This window comes from Athene noctua, chromosome 8 (assembly GCF_965140245.1).
Source record: "Athene noctua chromosome 8, bAthNoc1.hap1.1, whole genome shotgun sequence".
NCBI lineage: Eukaryota > Metazoa > Chordata > Aves > Strigiformes > Strigidae > Athene > Athene noctua.
The window spans coordinates 666,974-689,483 of NC_134044.1; the positions used below are offsets into that span (position 1 = coordinate 666,974).

The 22,510-nt window shown below is 59.2% G+C and overlaps 1 protein-coding gene across 24 annotated transcripts in view; it reads right to left on the bottom strand.

Annotated features, from left to right (window-relative positions):
• KIF1A (kinesin family member 1A) overlaps window positions 1-22,510 on the bottom strand; it is a 41,852-nt gene that overhangs the window by 14,146 nt on the left and 5,196 nt on the right. For 4 of the 24 annotated variants that reach the window (XM_074912406.1, XM_074912405.1, XM_074912401.1 and 1 more), the window contains exons 2-31: window positions 21,798-21,949; window positions 17,622-17,698; window positions 17,338-17,517; window positions 16,784-16,849; window positions 16,409-16,587; window positions 15,929-16,040; window positions 15,472-15,549; window positions 15,092-15,157; window positions 14,818-14,835; window positions 14,370-14,445; window positions 14,173-14,251; window positions 13,773-13,915; window positions 13,331-13,357; window positions 11,777-11,985; window positions 11,188-11,267; window positions 10,784-10,859; window positions 8,508-8,587; window positions 8,149-8,255; window positions 7,416-7,499; window positions 7,111-7,291; window positions 6,956-7,028; window positions 6,615-6,708; window positions 6,329-6,477; window positions 5,999-6,177; window positions 5,772-5,909; window positions 4,580-4,852; window positions 993-1,111; window positions 825-910; window positions 389-527; window positions 67-235 (exon numbers count right to left, since the gene is read on the bottom strand). In XM_074912406.1, the coding sequence (XP_074768507.1) occupies window positions 67-235; window positions 389-527; window positions 825-910; window positions 993-1,111; window positions 4,580-4,852; window positions 5,772-5,909; window positions 5,999-6,177; window positions 6,329-6,477; window positions 6,615-6,708; window positions 6,956-7,028; window positions 7,111-7,291; window positions 7,416-7,499; window positions 8,149-8,255; window positions 8,508-8,587; window positions 10,784-10,859; window positions 11,188-11,267; window positions 11,777-11,985; window positions 13,331-13,357; window positions 13,773-13,915; window positions 14,173-14,251; window positions 14,370-14,445; window positions 14,818-14,835; window positions 15,092-15,157; window positions 15,472-15,549; window positions 15,929-16,040; window positions 16,409-16,587; window positions 16,784-16,849; window positions 17,338-17,517; window positions 17,622-17,698; window positions 21,798-21,903 (3,443 nt within the window). In that variant the 5' untranslated portion in view covers window positions 21,904-21,949. The remainder of the gene's footprint in view (window positions 1-66; window positions 236-388; window positions 528-824; window positions 911-992; window positions 1,112-4,579; window positions 4,853-5,771; window positions 5,910-5,998; window positions 6,178-6,328; window positions 6,478-6,614; window positions 6,709-6,955; window positions 7,029-7,110; window positions 7,292-7,415; window positions 7,500-8,148; window positions 8,256-8,507; window positions 8,588-10,783; window positions 10,860-11,187; window positions 11,268-11,776; window positions 11,986-13,330; window positions 13,358-13,772; window positions 13,916-14,172; window positions 14,252-14,369; window positions 14,446-14,817; window positions 14,836-15,091; window positions 15,158-15,471; window positions 15,550-15,928; window positions 16,041-16,408; window positions 16,588-16,783; window positions 16,850-17,337; window positions 17,518-17,621; window positions 17,699-21,797; window positions 21,950-22,510) is intronic. The other 20 variants (XM_074912418.1, XM_074912416.1, XM_074912415.1 and 17 more) reach the window with 9 other exon arrangements.

The following is a 22,510-nucleotide window of genomic DNA, read 5'->3' on the forward strand; positions in this document are numbered from 1 at the left end:
AGCTCCAAGGTGATGGCCAGAGCAGGGCAGGAGATGTGAGGCTGGGGGGGGGCACAAGGGGCTCACTTGAACTGGCAGAAGATGTCTGCGTATTCTGCAGAGATGCTGGAGGCTTGCAGGACTGTCACACGGAAAGTGAAGATGCTGCCCAGCTTCAGGTGGTCCAGAGCCGCCTCCAGCGGCCCATCTGGCATGGGTTTCTCCGGGCTGTCCAGGAGAAGGTCCTCTGGGGTCACTGCAGGGAGGGGAGAGTCTTCATGAGGGTCACCCCCCTCGGTGTCTGCCAGCAGCCCCGCACTGGGACAGCAGGCTCTCAAAGCTTAGGTGGGCACAGGAAGCTGGGTGCCAAGACACGGGGTTGCTCCCCAACTGCTGAGCACCCTCTCACCTGCACAGGTGTTGTTGTTGACTTCGTCAGCAGAGGGACCCATGTCGCTGACCTGCCCTTGGCCTTCCACGATGCGCAGCTCCTCCTGGGAGGTCCCCGAGCGAGACATCCCCACAGCTGGGCACGACTCTGACTGGAACTGCACCAGAAGTGGGGCTCAGGGATGCTGGTGGTCCCTGAGGTGGACCCCCAGCGCCCTGAGCACTGGGGCACCTCCAGCTCTCCCCTCCCATCCCACTGCAGCCCACCCTGGGACACAGGCAAGAGTGGGGTGCATCGGTGGGTGCCAGAGGGCTGCCTTGTGGATTGAGAACATGATCCCTTCAGCGTGATGCCTGCACCTCTGGGAGCCCGGAGGTCCCCAGGGGAAGCCTCACTGTGGCAGGCAGGGGTCTGCAGTCCCCGGGCACCCACCAAGAGCCAGCTGCCACTGTACCTTCTCAAAGTGCTGGTCATCGAAGGAGATCTTGGCTGTCCCCGACTGCCGCACTCCGGAGCCATAGTCGGGAGCTTCCTCATCCGCTAGAGGAGGGATGGGGGTGAGCTGGTGTGGGGGGCACAGGGGATGCCAGGGGCATGTTTTGGGGGGGGGTCCCCCTCCTACCTGAGATTGCCTGAACGGCCACGCGCAGGAAGCCCTTGACCTCGCCCTTCTCACTGACGATGGCCACGCGGTGGACCAGGGGCACGGGGTAGAGGAGGTTGCTCAGGTAGACGAAGGCCCTGCCAGAGGAGGGGGACACACACAACACGGGGGGGAGTGGTCACTGCTCCTACCCGTGGGTCCCCAGGCGCAGGTGGCGCGGCCGGCGGCGGCCGGGATCCCAGGTCACCGCTCACGGCACGACCGCAGCGCTGCAAAGCAAAACTAAAGAGAAGGCAGCCAGGGCCAGCCGAGAGGGGTGGGGAGCGGGCAGCGGGCGGGCAGCGTGCCGCAGGCAGGCGGGCGGGCAGCACGCCACAGCAGCACTACGAAGCAGATGGGGCTCGCATACCTTCCAGCTGTCACCTCCGTGGCGGGCAGGGAGGGGAGGGGGGCTGCGCCGGTGCCACCGTGAAGCTGGGAGAGAAGAGGAGCTTCTCTGCGGTGGAGAGCCAGAGGACTAGGGCAGGAGGTGCTGCAACACGACTCAGGGGCAGCTGTGGAGCCACCGTGGGGGGGACAGGGGCAAGTCAGGGGGGGAAGGAAGGGTGACAAGGGAGGTAAGAGACCGGTGGAAGCAAAGGAGGGGAGAGGAGGTCCTGACCAGAGGCCAGAAGCCTCCAGAGATGAACCTGCCCAGGTGGTCCTGGCCCTGGCTCTGCCCACGGTGCCGCAGGACTGCTGGTGGCTGCAGGCAGCCTTTGCTCAGCTGGAAGGGAGGCTGCACAGCCTGGCTGGCAGCATCGGTGGCCTCTCCCCCTGCCCCATCCCTTCGCACACATGGCTTCAAGGTCACAGACTGCCCGCAAACACATCACAAAGCTGGCTTCTCCCTGTGGGCGAGAAAGGAGCCGTCTGCTCCCAGCGCAGCAGGTCTGAGCCTCCCCACCGTCCTCCATGGCATCCCGGTCGCCGACACTCCCACGGCAAGGTGCTGCGCCAGGGTTCAACACGATGGCCACACCACGTCTCTGCCAGCACCTCCCTGGTTCACAAACGTTTTGCCTCTTGCTGCTTTCCTCAGCCTTGCCACCAGCTGGCTCACCGTTTGACGGTCCTGGCACTCTGACCATGGTGGCTTGCTGCGCCCTCAGCGGTGTCACCTCCACAGCCTTTGGCACTGAGCTCCCTGCCGAGCAGTGTGAACTGCCCTTGCCTGCAGGGTAGCACCCCTCCCAGCAAGAGGGGATGCGGGGTGCCTGGCACCCCTCCCCGGGGGGCCCACTGGAGTCTTGACATGCACCAATTTCAAGTGTGGTGGGGCAGGATGGTGCTGGGGCTGGCCAGGACACTTCTGCTTTGGGAGGCGCCCATGGGGGTTGCATCTCCAGGAGGCTGGCAGTGCTGCTCATGATGTCCCAAACTCACAGGCATCTTTGCAGACATCCAATGGCACCCAAAAGCACCCAGGGGGCTCTTGCAGGAGGCCCCAGCTCCACACTTGCAGCCCAAGCCCCAGTCCAGAGGTTCCCCCTCCTCTGGTGACTTCCATTGACCTTCAAGAGCTGCTTGAGGCTTTTTCCACCCAAGGCATCTCCAAGGACTCACGTTGTGGAAGCAAAGATGATGCCCCATCACTGTCTCGCCTCACCCCATCTCTTCTTGGAGGCCACCAGCAACAAGTGGCTGGACTGTGTCAGGGCTTCCCAGAGGGACCACGTGCCCAGGGCAGAGCCCTGCGACCACAGGGGGGTCTTGAAAGCATGGGGATCTGGGTGCACCCGCCCGCCCGAAACTGCTGGTGTTGAAGCCAAGGGGGTGGAGAGGGGAGGAAAGAGGAAGACAGCAGGGCAGGGGGGTGGGGGGGGTGGGGGGGGGGCAGGCGGGGAGGAGGGGGACAAGTGTATCACTAGAGGAAGGAGGGCAGGGACACTAACCACAAGATTGGTGAGGTGCAAAGATGGCATGCTCAGACCAAAGAAAAGCCTTTCCAAAGGAAGACGGAAGTGAAATAACCCCAATTTTTGCTAAAGCTTTGGAGAGATAGAGCCAGCAGCTAAAAAAAAACAACCAAAAAAACTAAAAAATAAAACAAAAACCAAAAAACCTAAAAGGAAAAAAAAAGAAAGGAAAAAAAAAAAATCATCAAAGACAAGATCCAATCATAAACCAATCCAAGCACACTTCACAAGAAAAGTGGCTGGTGGAGCTGCTGCGCGGGGAGCCAAACCCAGGTCAGACTCAAAAGAAGTCAGAAGGCGCCAAGCTCCAGTGAACGTGCGCCCAGCACAGAGTGGGGCAGCTGCCACAGGGCCTTGTTTGTTTTTTTGAGGTGCCCCGGAGAGTTTTGGGGGTTTTTTTGATTTTTTTTTGTTTTGTGTTTTTTTAAATAAAAAGAAAAAAAATTAAAAAATAAAGGGGAAGAACCCAGCTCTTTCGGTCCGAGGCTGCAGGACTCTTACCCCACCCCCGCCCTCACTGCCTGCGCTGGTCCCCCGCCTTCCCACCTCACTGTCTGCCCTCCGCCTGGCAAGGACAAGCCTGGCTTTAGCACACAGAGGAAGAGGAGCTCCAGCTCCATCCGTGGGGGCAGCCCCAGCGGGAAGAGGGTCACCAGCATGAGTGAGTCCCTCTGGCTGCTGCTTGGGGCAGAGGCTCCGGGACCAACTCCAGGCGCACGTGCCCTTGGACCAGCGCAGAGCTGGACGCGCTGCCTCCCGTTTTGGGGATGGGCAGATTGCAACTGGGTCTGGCGGCACAGCTGGTTTTGCAGCGGCTGCTGGGTTTCTCCAGACCAAGACTGATGGAGCCCAGGGGGATGTCCTGGCCAACAGGTAGGAGAAATCAAAACTCTTGTCCTCGGTTGGAGCCAAGGAGGAGTTAGAGCCTGCACCCAGGTCCCTGCAACCTCCCTGAACATCTTCTGTGCCAAGCCGGCAGGGTTGGCCCCAAAAGCCAAGCACTGAGCACAGGTGGCAAGGGAAAATGTCGCTTTTCAGAGCCCTCCTCTCCCTCCTGCGCCTGGCTCTCCCCCCTGCGCCTGGCTCTCCCCTCGCTCCTCTCAGCTTTGTCCCTCCGAAACCCCGGGGGACATCCAAGCCTCCACGCTCGGGGGAGCTCACGCTGACTGATGCAGCTGGGATGGCCAAGCCAGAGGCGCGTGTGGCTTTGAAGTGCCTGTGTGTCCCCAGCCAGTGGCACCACAGGGGTTCATGCCAAGCCAGGTGGGAGGTGGCCCTCCCTGGGACAGAGACGCCCAGGATCAAGACCCTCGTGCAGCTCCCCTGGCTCCTTCAGTGCCAGAGACATGGCAGAGCTCCCCTTCTCAGGGGCCGCCCCGAAGAGTGACTTGCCTGAAGGGTCTCTTGTGGAGCTGGCACTGCCTGCCTTCCTCTGCTATCCCCTACCACAGCTGTGCTCATCACAGCCCTACCTCGGTGGGCACCTCGCTGCCCCACTGGACGCCCTGGGCTCGGCCACAATCCCAGCCAGCTGGCTACCCCCTGCACCTCTGGGACGCCCTGGAGGTGGGAGTCGTGTCCGAAAGCAGTTCCCTCATGCGAAAGAGCTAGTTCCTTCCCGGCATGCTCTCCTAAAACCTCACCAACCTTCCTACTAAACTGAACAGGGGGGAGCGGTCGTAAAATGGATCCCGGCCATCACACAGCGGGCACTCCGGAAAGATGTCTTCCTCCAGGTCCTCCGCCTCCTCCTCCTCCTCCTCCTCCTCCTCCTCCTCCTGCCCCTGGTGCTGCTCGTCAGCAGGCTCGGTGATGTCGGAGTCGGGGTTCGAGAAGGTAGGGGAGGGGGTGAGATCAGCCATGCGCTCGCTCATGCATGTGTTGAAAAGAGGAGAGCTGTTGCAGCCAGAGATATCTGAACTAAGGTTAGTACAACAAGATAGAAGACAGGTTAACACCAGCTGTTCCAAACAGAGAACAAGAATAGGAATTTCGCTTTTTTGGGGGGATCTTTTTTTTCTTTTCTCAGTTGGGTTTTGGGGTGGGTTTTTTTCTGCATAAACCAAGGGGTGTTGGGAAATAAAGACGTGCCCATCTGGTGCATCTCTAAAGGAAGCCACCAATGGCCAGCGGCTATAAAGGGCGGAGAAAAGAGCAACCCAAGGAACTGGTACAAATGGTGGGAATTCCCCTCGCTGGCTTTGCAGGCAACACAGGGACAGAGCGGGTGGCATGAGGCTTGCCGTAACCCTGCCACCGAAGGGAATCTCTCCGCGTGCTGTGGCACGGGGGGGATGCCTCCGTGGCAGGCGTGGTTGGTTGGGCCATGCAGCTCAGCCCCCTGCCCACCGGGGCAGACCCCTTCTCCAGGGTGGCCCACCCTCGTTGCCAGCACCGCATCCTTCCAACTGACGTGCAGGAAGCACACGGAGACGCATGGCACATACTGTACAGACGGATGCTCGGACACCAACGCGTGCACATGGACGCGTGCCAGCCGGGGCAGAGGTGCGACTGCACAGGCTCAGCATGCTGGGCAGCCGCGGCCCCCCACCTCCCACCGGTGGCAAGCCAGGAGCCCGTGCCTCACAGCTCAGTGTCACGGCAGGCAGCGGGAGTGTGGCCAGCGGCTCGCAGGTCCCTCGGGGTCCCGGCAGCCAATGTGGAGGAGAACCATCACAGGCAAGATGGGCCCGACCAGCACTGGGGCGGGAATGCGTCCTCCCATGGTGCGGCCCCGGGGAGACGAATGCCCTGCGCAAGGCAGAGCAGACGGCGCTTTCTCCTGCAGGGCTGCCTGCAGGTCCCAGCCATGCTTAGAAGGAGCCGAAGCGCTCACCTGCCGACCAGCCTGAACCAGGGGAAGCGGTCGTAGAAAGGATCTCCGCCAGTCACCACGTTGTCGCAGTCCTCAATGACACTAGAAGGCACTTCGGCGGCACGGTCATACATTTCACGCATCAGGTCCAGGCGTTGCCTGCAGGCAGAGGGGAACGCAGCAGGCAGTGGTGAGAAACCGGGCCGAGGCTGGCTGGGCCCACCCTGGTGCGGGCATCATTTGCCCACCTCAGCTTCTCCAGGGTCCAGTAATGTGTCGCTCCGTTCTTCTGGTCCTGCACCTCTACAGCCACGATGGTCCGAGGGAACGGCCGCTTCTCCCGGTCTTTGGCGGCATCGGGAGGCAACAGGTCAGGAGGGAGAGGTGAGTACAGTGTGTCTGTGAGGAGCACAAACTGGAACTGGACCTGGAGAGGGGCAGAGCGAGATGGTGAGCCACCCAGGAGGACAGCAGGCCCCATGGGGTGCCTTCAGCAACCTCCTCCTCAGCACTTCCCTGGCCCACTCTTCTCTGCTGTGAATACTGCAGCAAGACAGAGAGGAGCCCCAGGCACCCACCTTCTTCTTCAGCTCCACACTGATGGCGTTGGCTTCCTTGAGAAAGATGGCATTGCCCCAGAGCAGGTCGCGGAGGGAGGTGAACTGGTACCATTTCCACTTCCTAAAGGCCCAGAGGGCCAGCTCGAACTCCCGCTCTGTCCACTGCACTGTGGGGACACAGAGAGACAGTCACCCCACTGCCAGGAGGGAGGACATGGGTGCAGAGGTGCCCAAGGGACCCACGGTCCACACTTCTTGCACCTACAGAGAACATCAAAGCCCTGTGGTGGCACCCAGCCCTCACCTTCATCCTCAGGTTCTTCTTCTTCTTCGTTTGCCTCAGGGTAATACCTCGAGTCCATCTGCTTCTGCAAAGCCTCCAGTTTGCTCTCATAGTCCTGGGGGAAGCAGGGAGAGGGATGATGCAGCCCACAGGGTACGACCTTCCTCCATGCTGCCAAACAGCACTTCTCCCCTGCCGCAGCAACCCAGCCTCCTCCCTCCTCTTGATCCATGTTTATGGGGACAACCTCAAGAACAAGAGGTTTGCCCTTGCTTGTAGGACACAGACACCCCATACAAACACCTGCCAGGACTCTGCCATGCCTGGGCACCTTGAGAAGGAGCCAAATCCTGGCGACCTACCAGCCTCTGCTGCTCGAGAAGGTAATTTGCCTCCTCCCGCTCCCTCCGGTATTGGTCCTCCAGTTCCTGGAGCCTATGAGGAATGGGGAAGGAGAGGATGACCAACCCAGAGGTGGATACCCATCTCCCCATGGCCCCAGCCCCTGTGCCCTCACCGCTGCTCCATCTCCTGCTTCATGTCAATGCCCTGCTTCTCCAGCAGCTCTCTTTGGGCGAAAGCCCAGTCCACGGGCTCAGCAGGGGTCTCGGCACACGGGGTCCGCTCCCGCTCCTGCCGAGCCTGCTCGGGGTGGTTGAAGCGGAAAACGTGGCTCTTCCCCATGATGATGCGGTTTCCTACAGGAATGTATGGGGAGCAGGGGGAAAGGGCATGGGTTTGACATGGGACAACCTGCAGGGTCCCAGCGGGATGGAGGGAGGCAGGTTAGAGCAGCACTGGCGTGCCGACTCTGGGGCCAACCTGAGCGCAGGATGCTGGGCTCCGTCACCTTTTTGCCATTCACGTAGGTGTCGGCACCTTCACAAGGCTCCAGGGTCACTATTACTGCAGGGTCAGCGGGAGGGGGAGAGAGGGAGTAAAGGTAAGGTGGAGGCACAGGATAAATCCTGCAGTTCCCACTCCACTGCTCTTGCAGCCTTGAAAAGGGAGAGCTGCCCCAGCTAGCACCCCAGGCACGGAGTGGGGGGAAAACAGGGCACCCAGCAGCAGCACCCTTGGGCAACCAATGGGACTCAGTCAGCCTCATGTTAATCAGAGCAGTCCCAAGGACTAAATGCAGCTGGAGACTGGACGTGAGAGATCAGAGCCTCCAGCACACAGGTCCAGCCTCCCCAGGCTCATCTCCCAAAGCCCTTTCAACCCCAGGTTCCTGCTGGTTTTTGGGTTGAGCTCTGCTCTGTGTCTTGGGTGGGGGAATTGTCTATGGTCTGCTCTTCCATCCTGCCCTGATCTCCCTGGCTTGCCTCTCCGTGGCAGCTCCCATGCGCCTTGCACGAGATTCTCTCCCAGCTAGGTGAGGGCCGTAGCTCGCTCTGGAAGTGTGGAGAAGGCACGGCCACACAGGAGAGCCCCGGCCACACAGGAGAGCCCCGCTAGCCTGAGGAGGGCAGGACCCTGCCTGGGGGCAGATGCTGGGGACGTGCAGAGGGACTGAGGTCCCCGGAGAGGTGGAGCCCCTCGAGACAAGGAATACCTTCACCACTGGTTTTAGTGTCACTGCGGAAAAGGCAGTGCTCTTCCTTAATGAAGTGCCCGCTGAGAACGATGTCCTGCCTCTTCTCTGCATCTTCCCGGCCAACCCTGCCAAGGAAAAAACCCAGCTCAATACTTCCTCAGAGCAGCCATTCCCCGGGCGTCCCCCCAGAACTGGGAGACCAACACCCCCAACAAGATTGCCAGGCAAATATGTTTTTCCCACACAGCTACGGCACTTTGGGGAAACCAGAAACGGTGCCCAGCCTGGGGACAGCTGTTACCCCACTGCCCCCCAGGGCGAGTCAGGCACCGAGATACAGGCTAGGCTCCCACTGCTCCACAGCACCTGGCCCTCACCTTGTTATCCCGTCCTTGATGTAGTAGAGAAGACACTCGGACATGAGTGGGTCCTCGTTCAGGTTGACCAAGTGGGGTGTCTGGGAGAGATGAACAAGAGTCACCCCAGTGCGCTCAGTCTACCCAGGTGCTAAGGGATGTTCCCAAGGGAAGTTGGAATGAAGCAGCACTTCAAGCTGCCCCCAGCATGTGGACAGGCTCTCCTGCCCTCTGTATCTCCAGGGGGCTGCAGAGACCTGAGCAGCCAGGATGAGGATGACCTGTCTCTGCAGGCCCCCTTGCTCTCCTCCTCGAAGGGCTGAGCCCTGGGCACTGTTCCCCTGGCTGCCTTTGAAAATTCATATTGCAAACAGGCCCAACACAGAGCCAAACACTGCCCATGGGGAGTCCCTGATATAGCTTAGTGCCTCCTGGGGCAGGACCCTGCCTGCCTGCGCTGCCCATCCACGGGCCCTCGCCTCACCATAGCCCCCAGCTCCACTGCGGACAGCGTAGCTGGGGCAGAGCCATGTCCCATGCAGTGGCTGGTTCAGTATGAGTGGAACTAGAAGTTTTCCTCCACTGATGATACAAGGACAGATGAAGCACCCAAAAGAGCAGGTCCCAGACCAGAGGTTCAACCAAAAGTAGTAGAGACCTGTAGCCTTATCTCCAGGTTGAATTTTACTCTCTGGTCTCCTTCCTAACAGTTCCCTCCCATCATTTTCTTCCCCTAGGTCACAAACCACTTTGTTCTCGATGAGAGGGAAGTTTCTCCCCCAGCCCCAGGCCTCTCCAGCTGCAGCTATCTTAGCTCACTCCATCGCAAGCTGCCATGACTGGGTCTTCAGGCAATACGCAAAGTCGCGGGAGCATCAGTAGGTGAAGTTCTGAGTTTCCCACAAATAAGAACAGAGACCATAACAACGTCTTATCAGCCCACATGCGGCATGCAGAGGTTTCCCCCTTGCAACAGTGCTACGACACCTGGCTGACAGGAGAGACTCACTCCAAATAGTGCAGGAGAGCTGGAGCTCAAGGGAAACACAGGTTCTTCTCAACGGTGGCTGGCAGGAATAAGCTGGCTATAGTATTTAACCTCAAGCCCCTCTAAGCAGACATGTAGCCCCGGGATCTTAAGACTTCAGCTTCCAGTTTTTCTCCAGGTTTGTGAGGCTGGCTAGTAGAAGGCAGATGCTCTACCTTTCACTGAGCTCCCTGGAGATGTAACCACTCCAGTGATGGCATACAGCAGGACAACAGAGTCCTGCCCCTGCTTTGCCCTTAATGAAGTCGGGTTTTGCACACTAGCGATGCTAACTTTCCTTGCCAGCCACTGGAGAAGTCAGAGGAAATTCCACCCATCAGATAGCTGAAGAGTAAGGAGGTATGAAGACCACCACAGCAATGCCCCACCTCCAAGACCAACCTGCTTTGGGGAATAAACCCCCACGCTTTCTACACAGAGGTCTGGGGTCCTAACAAGCAGTGGCTAAGAATGAGAAACAAAGATGACCATGTAGAAATCTGTCCTAAGAGCTGCACCAACTCACACAAGGAGAAGGTCCCAAAGCCTTCATCATCGATTGTCACCACCTCAGCTGGGGACACACACATCTACTAAGATGTTTGGCCAAGCCAAGCAGCATCAGCTGCTGGGGCAGCTGTCAGAGCATCCCTCAGTGTGGCGGCAGAGCCGAGCCAGCACACCCTGGTCCTGCCGGCAGGCGCCTGCACCTCGCAGCCCGCCCTGCCCTGCAGGCTTCTGGGGGCTGGGGCTGTAAACTGAACATCACGGTTATACAGACGAGCGAGGGGCAGCAAGGTGCTGTAACTGCTGCTTGGCAGGGTTCGCTGGCACACACACTCTTTGAGGCATGGCCAGCGTTTGCTCAGAAAACACTGTCCAGGATGCTATAAGCAATAAAGAGTATGAGATATTTCTGCACCCCCGTTTCTCAGCGAGGGCTTGCTGGTTTCAGGGACAGTAATTCCAAATACCCCAAAGCATGGATTTTTATAAGCTGACACTGAAGTCCAACACAGCAGTTGTCAGCAAAGCCTGACCCGAATGGGACAGCATCTAGGCAACAGGGGCTGGACATTAGCCATGTGTTTCTACCAATGTTCGTACCCAGCAGGGTCAACACTGGGATTTTCCCTGAGGGTTTCAGAGACAAGAAAAGGCTAGTGAAATATTTGGGGCTGGCTGGCAGTGACAGAACAGGTCAGAAGGGAGCTGCAGGGGTACAGACCAGCCCTCATTTGCCAGGAAGAAGAGAATAAGATGATCCTACCTTTTTAGGAGAGAAAACGCCCAAGGTGCCTCCATCCTCCCTCATGGCCACCCCCATTTCAGCCAGCAACGCTTCCCTGAGAAGCAAGAGAAAGAAGAGCCTGTCAAAGCCCCACGAGCCATTGGAGCTGGCACTAGACAAGCCCAGGAGCGGACCCAAGCCTATGGGTTTGACCCACAGATCAAAGCTGTAGGACTTGCTTCAGCTCTCTCGGTGCCTGAGGAGGGTTTCTCAGAGCAGACCATGTCCATGAAGGATAACATGGTGGGCACTGGGGTGCCTTGGGGATGGTCAAATTGCCCAGCTGCCCCCAGGAGCTGAACTGCTGTAGGCAAAGTGCAGAGGAAGGGAGATGCCTGGGGAACCCCACGCTGTTCAAACCCATCCCATCCCATCCCACCCACCTCTCCATTCGGATTGCTTCTGTCCTCCGCAGCTTCTCCTCCCACGTCTCATTCAGCTCTGCAATGATCTTCTCTGTTTCCTGGCAAGCGTGGGGTTAGTGGGGGGGTTAGCATGTCCTACGGGCAGCAAATCTGCCCACTCCGCCAGGCACTGCCCAGCATGCTGCAGCAGGACACTGGCCTCAGTTTCAGGCTGGTTTAAATGAGCCGTAGCGGTATTTCACCCACATCTTTCCATCATCCCTGTCTTCAAAGAACAGGACATGAAGACCAGCCTCTCCATCCCCTTGCTGCCAGCCCACTCCTGCACCACGCCGAGCCAGGAGTGCCTGTCCCGCAGGGCAAAGGCAGCATCACCCCGCGGAGAGGACAGCAGCACCAGATAGACTCTGCCATGGCAAACCCTCCCCTGGTCAGCAGTCCAGAACGCTGGGAGCTCTGGGTCCGTCCACTCTGCAAGAGCTTGCCTGAGCCTCGCATCCTATGAGCATCACCCACGGGTTTCCAGAAAATACCAAACCTCCTCCACAAGCCTCAGTGCAAGAGCACTGAGCTAAGCCCTCTTTCCTGCCAGGCATCGGCCTCTCACCTTGAGCCTTTCAATCGCCTCTTCGCTGCCCGGAGCAAACATGATGCGCTCATGGAGGCTGGCAACGGAGGCAGCACGACTGGACAAGGCCGACAGGGAGGAAGAGGGGCTGATCCCAGCGATGGCGTTGGTCACTGTGGAGAGATTGTCATGGCGGTGACTCAGCTCTGCCCCTCTAGCATCATTATTGTTCTCAAAGTCCGACACATCTATGGGTGGGGAAGGAGGGGTGGGCCAGGGAAAGACACATGGACAGGAAGAGAGAGAGAAAGATAGAGACAAGAAAAGCTGTTGGGAAAAAAAAAAAAGAGCGGCTGGATGCATCAAGAAGAAAGCCAGGAATTACAAGAAGGCACAGGCGCAGGCAGTAACAGGGCAAGGGCACACACATCTCTCCCCCAGCCCAGGCAGCCTGCAAGGAGCACGGGGCTGTTTTCATAATCAGCTGCGGGAACAGCTCTGGAGCGTTCCTGGGCTCCCAGGGATGCTTTTTTGATGCACCAGATCCTGCAGCCATCAGGCCTGGGATCAGCTGTCCTCCCCAAGAGTGTGCCACTGTCATCCTCCCCCCACCGACACAGCCCAGGTGCTTTTCCCTGCCCGACTGCCCCAGATTAGCTGGATCTGTGGGCAGAGAATGAGAAGAGAAGGGGAGGTGAGGTGGTGGCCCTCTGCCCTGCAAAGGGGCCGGGGGGCTGGAGCAGAAGGAGCCGTGGGATCCCCTCACTGGCAGAGCCTGAGCCCCTGGCCCGCTGGAGCAGCACCTTGGCTGGGCAGGCTGAGAGAGAGCAAAGTGAGGGCAGGGTCACAACATGCCCATTGCAGGCAGCGGCGCTTGCCTGCTGGCACCTCGAGCATCACCTGCCACTGGACCCCATGGCAAAGGGACCCACCCAGGTACTGGAGATGCTCCTCCAGCCCCAAAAAGGCTCAGCACACTGTGGCAGAGATGGGCAGGGCACAGGTTAGCATCTGCAGCGTTAGTCACCTATCTCCATCAGCCCGCATCCAGGGGAGCCAAGCCAGGAGGGGACGGGCCAGGCCCCCCATCTCCTCAGCGGGCTTGCCACAGCCTGGCTGCACCACCTGGCCCAGCGAGGGATGAGCCAATAGAACTTATCTGCAGGCAAAAACCTCCTGGCCATCACCACACACCGCTGCATCAGGAGAGCCCCATGCCAGCCCACCCAAGCACCGTGCTGGGCTCCAGTCCCAATGACCCCCAGCGCCAACAGAAGCAGCAGCAGCAGCAGCGACAGGAAACATTGTGACAGCATGGAGGAAGGAGTCCCTGTGGGGATCTGGCCCTTGGTACGGTGGAGGAGGACGTGGGTCCCTCCAAGTGCTATCCCGAGCCCAGGTGCTAACCATGACTCTGCCACCATCCCCTTTGCCAGCTCCCTGGGGATGGCCAGCCTGTGGGCAAGTGCCTCTCCACCAGCCGAGGCTGGCTACGGGAGCCCTTCCCCATGCTGCACAGGTGCCCCTGGGCACAGCCTACACCTCCCAAAAGCCATGAAGCAACAGAGAGTACCAGTGATGGGGAATACACACATTTGGATCCTCCTGCAGCAGGATGGGCTAAGAGAGAGAGAGAGGGCAGGAAGCGGGGGTAAGACGGTGAGAACAGAACAAGAGTGGGTTCATCTCAATAGGATATCCGACAGCACACAGAGGAAAGCCCACAGGCAGGCGCAGCCCTGGGAATATCTTCCTGGCACCTCTGCTGGGCATGGGATGCTGAAGACAGGAGGTGGAGGGGGAGGTCTGCCAGGCATAAAGCAGCTCCTCCTGCTTACGGGAGTGGGCCGGGGGTTGTGAATGCACACGGAGGGTATCACCGGAGGCGTCCGGACCTCGCTCAGGCAGCGTGATGCTGCCACACGGCCGGCAGACCAGGACACAGGGCAGCCGTGGGGACACCGGCCCCGCAGGCAAGGGCATTCAGCCCGCCTCTGCCTGGAGCCACTGCCAGCGCGCACCGGGCGGTACCTACTGTCAATGATGTCCCCGAGGCCCTGGGCGTAGAGAAGGTCGCGCAGACGTGCCACCTCATCCTTCAGCTCCCGGATGAGCTTGTTGTTGGGGTCCTCGTTGATGACAGCATTGCAGCGGATCTGCTTGGCACGGTCGGCATACCTAGGGAAGGGCAGAGCCCTGAGCAGCAGGCAGCGGCGGCAAACCCACAGCTGCTGGGCACGCAGGAGTGCAGCAAACAGTCCTTTGGAGGATCCCAGTGCCGGGACAATCCTTTGGCCTCATCTGAGGTTGCAGGGTCCCCCCACAGCACGCCCCCAGCCAGGGTTGCCACAGAGGTGAGCAGAGCACATGGCAGTGCCTGGGTTTCAGGGACTCCTCCCTCCTTGCCTGCCATGGGGGTACACACTTCTTCCTACCTGAGGGTGCTGAGGGTCTCATCGTAGTTGATGTCAGCAGGACTGAGAGCAGCAACCATGGCTGTCCTGGAGTTGCCCCCTGCTCAGAGAGATAGATACACCCACATCAGGCAGATGCTGGTTCCCATGCCAGCCATCACCCTCCACTTGGCAGCCGTGCCCACCGCCAAGCCTGCACTTCCCACCCGTGTCCTCACCCAGGTTCTCCCGCAGCAGCCAGGTCAGCACTGAGTCCCGGTAGGGGATGAAATCTGTCTTCTTCTTCTTTTTGTTCTGAAGGATGGAGAGCAGAAGGAAGGGCTGTCAGGCTGCCTGCTCTCTTCAAAGGAAAGGTGACAGCTGGTCCTCAGCTACTGGGACTCAGAGGACGGCTTTCCTCCACCACCATGACCTCGGGCAGCTCTGCTCAGCTGCACAGGTCCTGCCTGTGAAATGCCATGCCTGGGCTGGGCCAGGTGTTTAAAGCCAGGTCCTGAGAGCCACAGGGTGAGGAGGGTGATCAGGATGCTGAGGGCTCTGCCAGCCCCCAGGAGAAGCATGGTGTGGGTCCAGGCAGAGACTCAAACCAAACCACCCTGCCACCCACTCCCACCTGACTGTGCTAAAAACCAGCCCCCTCTTCCCCAGCCCATCCAGGGCACATACCTTGTTTGGCCCCGAATCCTGCAAAAAAAAGCAGAAAGAATGTTTAAGTGAGCTGCTCCCCTCCACGGCACCCACTACAGCTCTCCATCCCCCAGGCAGAGAGCAGCAGGTACAAGTCCCCACGGAGATATCAGCGTCACCAGCCCAGCTTATCCCAGCTGCAGGGACAGCTCGGCATGGATCTGCTCATCCTTCAGAGCCAGAATGCTCCAGCCCTCAGAGGTGAGCACACTGCCCCGCGGTGCTGCCACTAGTCTGTACCCCGGCCACCTACCATTTCAGCCAAGGCAGAGATGACTTTCCCCAGAGTGGTCAAGGACTTGTTGATGTTTGCTCCTTCCTGGTGGAGAGAGGAAAAGCCCAGATGCTCAGGCCCGATTTCAGAGCAGCACTAAAGCCCAGTGCACCAGGAGGATGGGGAAGTCCCAGTATGGGGTGGGCAGTCCCAGTATGGGCTGGTCTTACTGGGTAACCAGACCTCCCAACTGGGACTCACAGACCTCGGTGGAACTGGCACTGGGCAGCTTTCAAACAAAACCCCGTCAAAGATTTTGGGCAAAGAACCAGGCAAGGAAAGGAGATGTCACAGCTGGGAATGAGAGGGCAGGATGGGGCATCCCTGCTGGTAGAAGGGGACCTTGTGCCAGGTCTCACCTTTAGTCTTGTGCCCTTTGCACCAGTGGAGTCAGCTCGTTCGCTCCCCGCCAGGTCCACCAAGCTGATTTTGCTGACCTGCAGGCAGAGACGAGACTGTCGGCCCCAACAGACACAGGAAACTGGGCCCTGGCACAGAGCCGAGGAGGGAGCAAAGACCTCTTGCAAGATGACACTGCTCTGAAGTCAGAGATGGGCTCTGTGGGGTTATCCTTGTCGGGATGTGGCCAGGAGCCAGGCTAACACCCTTGCAGGCAGGGCTGCAGGGTACCAGCTGCCTAATATCCTGTACAGGGGCCAGTCCCTCGAGGGACCATGAGCCCAAATGGGATTTATCTCCATCCTGTTTCAACCCTCCCTCAGGCCGCACCACCTCGTCCCAAGTGCTGCTGATAACACATGAAGCCCTTCCCAGGTCCATGCGGGTTCCCCTGCATCCTCCAGGCTCTGCTCTCACCTTCTCAGTGGTGATGTCCGTCTCAGCGTCATGTCTCTTCTGTGTGAAGATAATGTTGAACACAGCGTGGGAGCGGCTGCTGGTCTCATTCATGTTCGTGGCAGCCACTGTTCTGCAGGGAGAGGAGGACAGGAAGGTGTGACACTCTGCAGGGGACTCTGGAGCTGCTGGCAACAGGGCCAGGGCTCATTTCAGGACAGGGTACATGATGGAAAGGCAAGTCTGGAGGACAAGAGAGGACTCTGGGAGGAGATGTGCAAAAGTCCAGGCTTTCTCCTGCTGGCACCAGGGCGTTTTGAGAGCAGGAAGGAGGTAAGGTGAAAATACGTTGGGGGAGGGGGGGGATACCCAATGCTCAGACTGAAGGGAACTGCCACCTCCAGGGCAGTCAGACTGGCAAAGCAAGGAGGGTAAACAGAACCTTCTGGAGATATCTGCAAGCTCTCCCAATCCTGGCCATCTCCTGCTTCCCCAACTCACCGGGCCTTGTTCCCAGAGTCCATGAGGTCCTGGATGTCATTGTAGGAGGTCACGGCCAGCTTGGAAAGATCCTCAACATATGGGCCCATAAGGGGGTGCTCCCTCACCCGCAGGTTCCCCTTGTTCTTGGGGTTCAGGAGGTCCCTCACACGCTCACAGTATATCTCCATGTAGCTCACCTAGAGCAGAGGGCATGGGCAGGGCTAGCAGTCAGCAGGGTGTGGATGCTCAGCGCATAGGCAGAATCAGGCCCTTCTCGCCCACCCACCCCACACTGAGGGACAGGACCCCCCAAAGAGAGGTCTGCACACCAGCATGGCTGAGACAGCTGGGTGGGGGGCTGGAGCCAGACTATGCAGGCAATAGGGTGCCTACCTCCACGGAGTAGGACATATTGTCATTCGTCGTGTCGTTGATGCGGGAGAAGAGGTCCTCGCACAGCTGCAGAGAGAAGAACCAGGCTGCTCAGCCCCTCCACCAGAAGGATGATCCTGCCTGGGGTGCCCAGGCCACAGGGATTTCTACCTTCTCACCCCAAAAAAGATTGCTCCTGCATGCTGGGATGGCTCCTGGGGAGCTGGCAGAACCCCCCCTGCTGATATGGGGAGCTCAGCCTCCCCAGAGCACCCCAGCACCCTGCTCGGCCAGCACACAGCAGCTTTTGGCAAGCACAGCGCTTGGACTACTGCTGCTCATAAACATTGGCTTCATGTGGCCAGATCGCAATTCATCCGGTCTCCAAGAAGTCTGGCATGGCCCTCTCCTTGTCACCCTGCCCCCTGGTAGAGCCGTGCCAGCTCGCTGCCACAGCAGGGCTGTGGTAGACCTTGGCAAAGCCTAGCCCTGCTCCTGCCCTGCTCCCCTCATCACTTTTCCTTTGAGCTTCCCGCTGGGACCAGGGGAAGAGGCAGCTTTTCACCAGGAGGTACCTGTGGGATGATGCCTTGCTGGTCCTTCTCCTGTTTCCCCATCATGGTGTAGGATTTCCCAGCCCCCGTCTGCCCATAGGCGAAGATGCAGACATTGTAGCCTTCGAAGGCATGTTGCAACATCTCCTCACCAATGTCGCGGTACACTTGCTTCTGAGATGCATAGTTGATGTCTGCAGGCTGCAGAAAAGAGGGGGACAAGAAGAAATTTGGCAAGAAGGTCCTTCTGCCTCTCCCCAGCACAGCCCAGCGCTCCAGGCGGGCTCAGGCCTCCCGCCACTTACCGTGGTGTGGGACCAGTAGGAATAGTCAAAGCTGAAGCTTTTTGGTGTCTCTTTGGGCTGCTTTGGGTTCAGGATAGCTGGGGGAAAACAGATAGGAACATGAGGTCACCCGGCCACCCACGGTACCCCTGCCACCAGCATCCCACTTGTGAGGGGAGAAAGGGTGATGAGGTTCAGTCTGAAATGGTCCTGGAAAGTGGGTCCAGGACCCTCCAGCTCCACAGATGCTGAAGCCCCCAGGCCCCAGCAGAGAAGGTGGGTGCCACAGGCAGTGGAGCCTGCGCCAGCCCAGGGAGCAGGGCAGAGCCTTGCCCAAACATCCTGCTGGGCACGTTGTGGGGCAAACAGCTTCTTCCCACAGGCTCCTTCCAACGCCGTAGGAGACAGGCACCAGCACAGGTGGGTCACAGTCTTCCTTCACCCCACAGCTGGGGGGGACCGTGCCCAAAGCCACACGCCTCAGTGCTGGGGGGTGGGAGCACCCATGGCCCCATTGGCCTCCTCCAGCTCCTGCCACCCCTCCCCTGCACTTTCTTTTGGGTACTCAGCCCCAGCAGGGTGATTAATGCCTCGTGTCACACCACCAGTGGAAACAAGAGCCTGCTTTTTCCCATCCCCTGGTGAAAAGGACGTTGCCATGGAAATTGGAGACTGCATCATTTTTTCTCGCTCACTGCCTTTTTTTTCCCCCTGTAGAGCATTTACGATGATTTTTTTTCTGAAACAACAGATGCGTCAGAAGAAACCCAAACCAGCAGGGTAACCACGAGATTCAGCTGTCAGCCATGTTAGGCGACATTGAAATGACCTTGTGGGCTGGCACAGCGCAGCTCCCGTGCCCACAGCCCCCAGCTGCTCACCACCACCACCAGGGATGACAAAACTGTACAGCACCGAGCAATCTCCATCACAGCCCCAACCTGCCCTGCCCTGAGGCTGGTGCTCAGACAGGGCTCACGTTTAGCTCAGGATCCAAGCTGGAACCTTCCCAATCAGACGCAGACATGGTGCAGCCCGAGCCCTGTGAAGTCGGAGGTGCCCCAGTGTGTGGCGTTATGACACAGATGCCTTCTGCTCCAAATTCCTCCTCCATTGCCACGACGGATTCTCCCCCAGGAGGGATCCGCCACTTCTGGCCTGAGCCCCATCCATCCCTGCCTGCAAAGGCAGCAAAGCAGGCAGGTGGAGGGTGGGAAGTGGGGTCCAGATCCAGCTCCAACTGTTAAACTGCAGCGTGGTGCTGCTTGGATGCAGGAACTCAGCTCCAGCACCAAAGAGGGACAGGGCACTGGCTCCCTGCCTGCCTGCCCACTGGCAGCAGCGTGACTCAGATGCTCTGGATGCCTCCCGCATCCTGAGCAGACTAATTACCAAAGCCAGAGCTGCTCTCTCAGGAGAAAAGGCTGAGAAGTGACATCTCCATAGCAACTGCCCATGCCACAGTTGCAAATGGGGACTCAGGGTCCCCACTGAGATCCAGACCAAAACAGCACCAGGCCTTTCTGGGCAGCACAGGCCACCACAGGGGCTGCCCATCCCTGCTGGTGCCCGGTTGGTGTGTTAAGGGCGTGTGAGTGGCTGTTGCAAAGAAAACGGGGTGCAGAGGCCATGCAAAAGTAGGGATGAGAATCTCCAATGGCTCTTGGGGTTCATCTGGCAGCTCTGCCACGCCACCCAGCCCCCCTCCCCGTGCTCAGCTCGGGTCTGTCTCTGTTCTGCAGAGGTGACCCTCGCCAGAGCAAATGGGAGCACCCCAAAAAATTAGTCCAAAGGGGGAAAAAGCAGGAGCAGGCAGGATGGGGCCACACAAGACAGCTGTTCTGCACCCCAGTGCCAGCCCACGCTGGGCACAGGGCAGAGGAGCAGCCAGGGATGGCACCGAGCAGCTCCAAGCATCCCAGCTGCAGCTCCCAGCTGGCCTGGCAGGCCGGGGACCAGGACATGGGGCAGAAGGGAGCACACCACAAGCAGCAGGTCTCCCATCCCCAAGTCAAAATGCTCTCCCCATGCCCCTTTAGTTCCCATTTATTTGCCTCCACGTGGCTGGGTGCCACCAGTGGATTTTTTCCTCTCCTGTGATGAAGCATTCCAGGGCTTTTGCAAAGCTGCTGCAAAAAATTCATGCTCTGGCCAAAGGGGATTAAAAAATGGGGGTGGGGTGGGGGAAGACACAGTCATACAGATAGGGGGAAGAAGAAAACATCTGGAGATGATCCTCATCTTCGCCCTGAAGGGCCAGTGGCATGGCAGAGTGTAGCAGGTGGGCAAGCACCAAGCAGAATAAAACCCAAGACCCACAGGAGAGAAAATAATCACCATATTTGAAAGGCCACGGAGGCATGGCTCCAGCCAGAGAATATTAACAGCCTTGCAGGATGAAAGCCAGGGTCCCTTCCTCACCGTCCTGGTGGGAGCTGCCAGGACAGGGGCCAGGAGTGTTGGTGTCCATGCAGAGGGTGGATGCCACGGGAACAAGCAGCAGCGCTGGCGAGCAGGTGGGTGGCCACAGCTCAGGCAGCCAAAAGGGCAGTGGCTGTAACGCTAGGGGGAAAAGGATGGCAGAGAAGGGCTGACCCCTTCCTGGTCCCCAGCCCCTGCTGCCCTCCATGGGGCTTAATGAATTAGTCAGAAGAACAACATCCCCTGCCCCAGCACACGGAGGTGTCTCTACAAATAATCCTGGGAAGGAGGAAACTTGCTCTCATCCCCCAAACACATTTATTTTTGGCTTCTCTGTGGGAAGTCAGGGGACCGAGACAGTCCTGCTCTGCAGTGGGGCAGGCAGCACTACTGTCCTCCTCCTGCCTCCCCCAGCTACCAGAAGCAGGCACCAGAGCCCCACAGGCGCCTGTCCCTTGGCCCCCCCAGCCGAGGGGATTAGCTGATGGTTTGTCCATTCATGGAGAAAAACCTCCCAGTCAGCAACGGGCTGGCTGGGACGCTGCCCCCGCCCCTGCCCACAGCTCTGCTCCCCCTCCCCAGTGCGGGCAGGGGGACAAGGGGCCTGGGGGGTTGCAGGCGGCAGGGCTGGGTGTGGCAGAACGAGCATGGGCAGATCGCTCTGAGCAAACACAGCCACGGCGCAGGTGGGGGATGCCCGATGCTTCAAACTGGGCCTGGGGTATGGCAGGTCCCCCCAACCCATCAGGGCCAGCAGGGACATCTCCCCTGCCTGCCCCCAGGCCCAGGCACTCCTGCAGCTCCTGCTGCACCAGCGAGGCTTCCTTGTCATGAGGGGAGCAGCTCTGCACCCCCGGCAGACAGAGCAGCCCCGCACAGCCAGGCAGGGAGAGCTCCCCCGAACGCCAGAGACTGGCGGACACAGCCCCGCCATTCCAGCTCCCCTCCTCCCCAGGGTGAGCGGGGGACCTGGCGGGGTCACAGAGCCACCGTGCAGCCTTTGGTCCCTCCTCACCCTCCCATGGGTGGCACTGGTGCTTCACTCACCGCCACCAGTGACACAGAAAGCCCCAGGCAGGCAGGCAGGGAGGGAGTTATTTTAGATGCTGTCCCATCTGGAGGCTTTCAGAGCCAAAGAGGAGGGATTTCCCACCCCATACTTCCAGCAGCCATTATTTAAGGAGGGGCGAATGCCAGACGGGCTCCTGATGGGACAGTTGGCCCCAAGCCCCCATGCTACATCCCCCTCGTCTGAGCACATTGTTCCCTCGTCAAACCCCAGTCCTGCCCCTCCATGCCTGGGTGTTGCAGCCCCGAGCCCTGCGGGAGCAGGGATGAGCCCCGGCACACCATGGTGGGCGGTACCTGGATAGGCAGCACTGTCAGTTGACGCTCTCTGATCAGTGCACAGCTTCTATACTTTAGCAGGCAACTGCAAGTCAGACATCCTCGACCCCACATCCATGCACCAGCACTTCCAGGCTCTTCTGATTCCTCCTCCCCCACTGCCTGTGGTGGATGCTGCCCCATTACCACCAAAACCCAAGGGCTTGGTGCCACATAGATCCCACCACTGCTGTTTCACAACAGGACTGCATTTCCCTGTGGGAAGGTGACATCTCCCCCCAGATTCCCTCCTCCAAGGGATGCCAGGTGCTACAAGCAGCCACACCAAAGATCCCAGCAGCCCGCTGCTGCAGTCAGACCACATGCCCTCCTCCCCAGGCAGCACCCAAAGCCTTCCCAAACCTCTCTGCCCCTGACACTGGCACTCACTGGTGGTGCTTCCCGACATCTGGATAATGCATTTAGATTCCCGGCTCATCTCCCGGGAGTTGAAGGGCCGGACACGCACCGCCACCTTCACAGATGCTCCCGCCATTGCGCCGGCCGGAGGTGGGTCCTGCTAGCGGGGAGCAGCGGCTGTCCTGCAAGGAGGGAAGAAAAGGGAGTTAGGAATGCTCTCATCCCAATCCCCATCTCATTGCCTTGCTGGAAAAATGAGCAGAAAGCCCGTGCAACAGGCCGTTCCTCCCAGGAACGCCTCTGCCCGAAAGACGACATTTTGTTTCACCCCTCCAACTGCTCACGTTTTGCCTCTACTCTCTCCCCCTTGTATTCAGGTCAGGAACCCCTGCTCAGCCCTGGGGATATCCCTGCCTTTACCCCAGGGCAGCACCCAGCACCTCCACCACCCCGCATCATCACTCAGCAGGCACCCACAGCAGGGGGCAGGACCATGTAGGCACTGTCAGCACTGGCATGACTCTCAAGGAGCGGTTTTTCCATCCCGGGGTGCCCATGGCACTGAGCAGGTAGCCTCTCACCTGCCAGCAAGCCCACAACCCCCTGCTCATCACCCAAGCCTCCTGCCTCCACTACAGCCCTAGCAGAGCAGGGCTGGGCAGCAAGACAGACGGGGTGGAGAGGGGGAGGAAAACAATGGCATTCATGTGGAGAAAGGAGGTGGCTGTTGAACACAACCCCTG